The sequence below is a fragment of the Octopus bimaculoides genome, chromosome 4 (genome assembly GCF_001194135.2).
Source record: "Octopus bimaculoides isolate UCB-OBI-ISO-001 chromosome 4, ASM119413v2, whole genome shotgun sequence".
NCBI lineage: Eukaryota > Metazoa > Mollusca > Cephalopoda > Octopoda > Octopodidae > Octopus > Octopus bimaculoides.
In genome coordinates, this window is record NC_068984.1 from 57,824,826 (window position 1) to 57,830,437 (window position 5,612).

The 5,612-nt window shown below is 35.3% G+C and overlaps 1 protein-coding gene across 1 annotated transcript in view; it reads left to right on the forward strand.

Annotated features, from left to right (window-relative positions):
* The window catches only part of LOC106874713 (40S ribosomal protein S12), a 10,415-nt gene extending 5,537 nt beyond the window's left edge, over positions 1-4,878 (forward strand). The window contains exons 5-6 of the mRNA XM_014922540.2: positions 1,097-1,198; positions 4,760-4,878. Of these exons, the coding sequence (XP_014778026.1) occupies positions 1,097-1,198; positions 4,760-4,822 (165 nt within the window). The 3' untranslated portion in view covers positions 4,823-4,878. The remainder of the gene's footprint in view (positions 1-1,096; positions 1,199-4,759) is intronic.
* The last annotated feature ends 734 nt before the right edge of the window (positions 4,879-5,612 follow it).

Genomic DNA, 5,612 nt, shown 5'->3' on the forward strand with positions numbered 1-5,612 from the left:
TTTTTTTTTTTTTTTTTTTTTTTCCCCTGATATGTAACATTGTTCATGGTTGAAGGATTGTTTTATACTATGTAATATGGTTGGATATGATGAAGCTAAATGCTCCCTCTTCTGAAATATCTATTGAGGATTGCAATAACTGACCCAACTGTATTTTGTTACCCCCAAGTTTTCAACCATGAAGTGAAGCATTTAAATATGTCACAGGGTGAAAAATATTATTTTGCTTAGTGGAAAATGTGGAGAGATTCTCTTTTGCAAAATAGATAATCTCACTGCAACACAGTTTTGTCTCTCAAATATTGCTTTCTTCTTGAACATAATTTATTCCATTCAGTGAATTTTACACAAGGTATCTGAATATTGGGGCAGGCTAGTAGCTAGATGTTGGCTCCACTAACATTTTGTCTTCATTTTCATCACTGGAAACTTTTTACTTAATTCACATGGCCTCAATCTAAAACATATATAGATAGGGTGAGATTCAGCTGAAGTTTCTAGTAAGTTATGCTTTGTTTTCATACATGTGTTGTGTCTGAAGTACTTGAATAATCCAATCTGGTGATATTAGTGATCATTAGGTCTAACCTAGCTAAAACATGCCGTCCTTATATTTTACTCCTTATTTCTATATAGGTTCACTTACTTGCCTCCTCCTGTTTGGTAATGTTCTGGTTGTAATATTTTAAACTATGGAGTTGTTTGGGTGGGATGAAAGATGCTCTCTTTACTGAAATACTTTTTGAGGGTTATAGTAACTAGCCCAGTTGATGCGAAGAAGTGTACAAAATTGGTATTGCCTGTAGAAACAGTAAGACTGATATTTAAACCGTTATTCAGCTTAAGTGAAATGTAATGCTTATTCATAATTTCGAGAATATGATATTGTGATTGTTTAAAATGACATTGTAAGGTGGGTGAGATAAGCACGATCTTGTCAGTTTGAACATAAAACAGAATATTTGGGCTGGAAATAGGTTTAAATGCTAAAAGATTCAATCAAAATTGACTTTTGTGAAAATAGTTGTTTACTAATTTTTTGAACTTTGCTAATTTTATAGATATTAACACATTGAAATTTTGTCTTTCTTTTTAGGTTGAAGACAGCAAGAAATTAGGCGAATGGGCTGGTCTTCGTCGTATTGATGTTGAAGGTAAAGCCAGAAAAGTGAATGGATGTGGCTGTGTTGTTGTAAAGGTAATGCAATCTATTCTAACAAATATATTGACCCTCTTTTGGAAATTTCTTTTAAATACTGTTTTATAAGCAGTGGCTTCATGGGTTATGAAGTTTCAAGGAGGTGTTGGATAGATAACTAGGTATTTTTATTTGAAACACTGATCTATTTGCAACCCCAGAGTCCTGTGGTTGTGAAGTGAACTCCTTGACCTGAAAGCCATGATTTTGTTCATTTTAATTGAGAGAGGGAAAATTTGTTTCTCTTACTTTAGAGAATTGAATTTTAGTGAAGAATTGCCTTTGATGTCATGATTGAAATAGTTTGCCCAAAAATAATTGAAAGATGATTTTAGAAAGTAAATGAATTTCCTGGAATTCATCAGTTATTAGATATTGAGTTGCTTTTATTGTTTTGTATATAGTCTTGATAAGAATATGTAATGTTGATTTCAAATTTTGCACAAAGCCAGCAATTTCGGAGGAGGGGTGAGTGAATTACATTGACGCTCAGTACTCAACTGGTACTTATTTTACCAACTCTGAAAATATGAGAGGCAAAGTTGATCTTGGTGAAATTTCAACTCAATGTGGAGATGGATGAAATGCTACCAAGCATTTTGTCCAGCATGCTAACAGTTCTGCCAGCTCGCCTCTTTGTTGGTTATGTAATGTTGAAAGAAGTGAAGTACTTGAAATATACAAAGATACGACTTCCTTGCAGGTTAAATCTGCAATACTGTCTTAACATTACTCATCCAATTGTTGAGTATTTTAGCTCCCTCTGACCTTAGGTTCTTGTATTGTGAATTGAACAAAAGACTAGTGACTCTTGGTTAAATACTTTATTCTTGAACATACTATGACTTATTTTCTATTGCATAAGCATAAAGCAAGTCCTATTTAACATATGAACAAGGCAGAATTTAACATGTTGGGAGTTGTGAATAACTTCTTGTAACTTCAGTTTTCTTCTGGCCCTTGAGGAAGGTACAGCCTAAATACTAATATTGTCAAGAGGTAGGTATGATGGATATGTGCTGGCTCTTAAAACTTGTAGCATAGTGATATCTCCTTAAAACAACACATTGCTTTGAAGACGTTGATAGTTGGCAATATGTAATGTGTATTTGAAGTACTGAGCTTTTACTAGAAAGTAATAACGCTACATAGCAGAAGTAAAGTTTACAATAGACGGATATTTGTCCTCATCTTGTTTGTTGTTAACACGTTTCGGCTTATATACCCTCCAACCTTCATCAGTTATCTTGGGGGAATTTCGAATCTGCGTTCTCATTCCTAAGGTATTTTTCGATGTTATTATTCAGGTTACTGCCTGGAATCAAACTTCGGAATCTTGGGGTTGGTAGCCCGCACTCTAAACCGCTACGCCATATGCCCGTGGGAAATTATGGAGTGAATTTTAGTGCTTATAAGTCTGATATTTTCCTATCCTTCCTTAATACCGGTTCCCATATGCAACTCATATCTGCTTAGGAGGTTGTTGTGTCTTAGCATATGTGCTGCTGTATTTTAGTTTTCATATTTTCCAGTGGTGTTCTCTTTTTAACTTCATCCCACAGGAGGAGGTGATCTCCATTTTTCCATACATGATCAGCTGTACCCGATTTATCAATATCTCCTCATGTCAGCTTTGCCATGTTCATCTACCCTTATTGAGGGGGCAGCATGTTTCGACTTTGTATAACCTACCACAGCTGCATAGCATGGAGTACATCCTTTTTTGATCATATTCTCTTCTATCGGTGGTTTTACTCTGAGATATTTGCAATGTGTTGTATTACTCTTGAATACTGTCCTGATGTCATTGGGACCACGCATCTTTTCGGAGAGGCCTTTCACATAGGGTGGCCAGACTGTAGACAGTTTATTGGTTTCATCCCCTCTTCATAATTGGAGTGGATAGTATGCTTTTGGGGTAGTTGCTGCTTGATAGATTATTGAGCTCGACCGTTTCTTTGTGGTATCACGATCGCTATTTATATTCTTTGCATGATGTTTTAGGCACTGAGTGATCCCTCTCTTTACACTGTATGGATGGTGGGAATTGAAGTTGAGGTATTGTCCAAGGAAAGTCGGGCTTGCGGTATACAGATGTCCTGAATCCATGCTTGGTGCATGTTATCAATACGTCTAGGAATGCTAGCTGATTGTCTTTTTCCTTTTCCATTGTGAACTGTGTGGATGGCTTCATTGAGTTCACATAATCTAACAGCACTTGGACATCTTCCTGGTTGGGCCAGAGTATAAAGGTGTCATCAACATATATTACAGTCTTAGGATTGGTTTTAGTGGTGTTGATCCTGAAGCTGCATTATCAAAGTATTCCATCATCATCATCATTTAACGTCCGCTTTCCATGCTAGCATATATATATATATATATTGGCTATTATCGGTGATAATGGCGAACCCATAGCTAAACCCTCTGCTGTCGATATATATCAGTGTCCATACTGAAGTAGGTAGTTTCTACACAGAAGGTCAACATTTCCATCAAGTTTCTTATTGGTATACAAGTGCGTTCTTTTAGATGGGTGTCTGTCACTAGTTTTTCTTGAATCACCGATAGTGCTTCACCAGATGGTGAGTCTAGATTCAATGGGGGTATCCTTGATGAATTCTGTCTGAATAATATCTTTTAATATAATCTTAAATAATATCTATTTCTGCCTCCATCGCCACTTGTCTTTTATTTTCCCCTTCTATAGTTGGTTAAGTAAATCCTTCCCAGTAATGCTACTTTAGTTGTGTTTGTACCATTAGTAACTTTAATTAAATATACCCAATCTTCTTGTAAGCATGTATATTATTATTTCTCAACAAAATATCTTGTACCTTGTGTTACCATTAATTTGCGTTAATATCCGTATTTTAATATATCACAAGGCTATGCTGTTTTATTTATTATATTTACATTCTTCGCTTCAAATCAGTATGTTCTTAAATTTTTTTCCTTAAAGAGAAATTATTATATACGATGGATTCTCTGAATTTTCTCCCTTGTTTAGCTTATAGCTTTTGTTTACTAATTTTACTGTGATCCATTTAGCTGTTCCCTATTTTAATCTAATTTAAACCTTTAGTATAGCATTTACAGCCTCCCTCCTATAATAACTCTATGTAAATAAGCTTTCTTGTTTCTAATGGTCACTTACTTGGCCATATAATATAACTCATACGTAACCGTATCATTTCACATTTGTCTTGCTTCTATATGTTGGTTCCCTGACGATGAATATATGTGCAATTCCACCACCTCTTACTTCTTTGGAGTAGAGTGCACATATATTTTGAAACATATGTAGGAATTAAAGGAACCTTTGTTTATATGCGTATAATGTACATAATTCCCCATCTCTTAAATATAAGACTGGAAGAAGCAAAGTTGTCTCACAATTGACTTGGATAAATGAAATTATCTGTGTGTGTTAGAAAAAATGTAGGACAAAGTATAATTTGCAGCTTGGTGTAAATTTTGTATGCTATATCATCTTATTGCTCAGCAGGTATGACTATTTTGTTCTTTAAAGTTAAATTCTTGGTATTTCTTTTATTTCAGGACTATGGAAAAGAATCACAAGCACTTGATGTTTTGAATGAATATTTCAAGTCCAAGAAATAACTGCGTATAGCATTCTGTGAGCATATGCTATGTTAATAAAGTGTTTGTAAAACAGACTTTCACTGTATTTGTTTCAGTTTGGCTTGGTATTTCAAATGTCTTGATAAATACTTACGGTGGCAAAATATTCAAATCACCATAAAATACTTGTCAGATCTGAGCTACATGTTGAATGTGGCAGTACAGCAGCAGGGTCACTAGCTTAATTGCTGGAATGATAGCAGCTGTGTGTAAGGAGCATAAAATACTAGAATAGTATAGTTCTGGTCTTGGGTGCTTTTGCTTCTATTCAGTATAGCAGGCTGTATTCAATTGACCAGTTTTGTCTAATATTACCATCTGAAGAAAAATACCTGATTTTTTATGACTAGTTCCCGCTTTGAGTCTTCTTATTGCAAATTCCACTTGCTAGATATCTTCTGGGATATAGCCTAGTCAATCAGGTTGTCCATAAGGGAGTCCTACCCAACTGGTGTAGCAGTACCATAATCAACAGCTACAAAGGTTAAGGTGATGTCTTACACAAATAATTATAGAAGTATCAAACTGCTGGACTGGGTAACGAAAGTTAGAGAAGACTATAGTGCAAATAATTGGGAGAACCTAGATGAGATGTTGGGTTTTGTACCTTGGAGAACATGCTACCTTCCTTGTAAGGCAACTGCAGAAATATTTGGCCAAAAAATTAAACCTCTACTCCTTTATTTGGTGGTCAATGCAGAGGCTAGAGATAGAGTGGTTAGTGTAAGGTGAAGGTTGGTAGCAAGTGTAGCAATGAATTCAGTGTTGG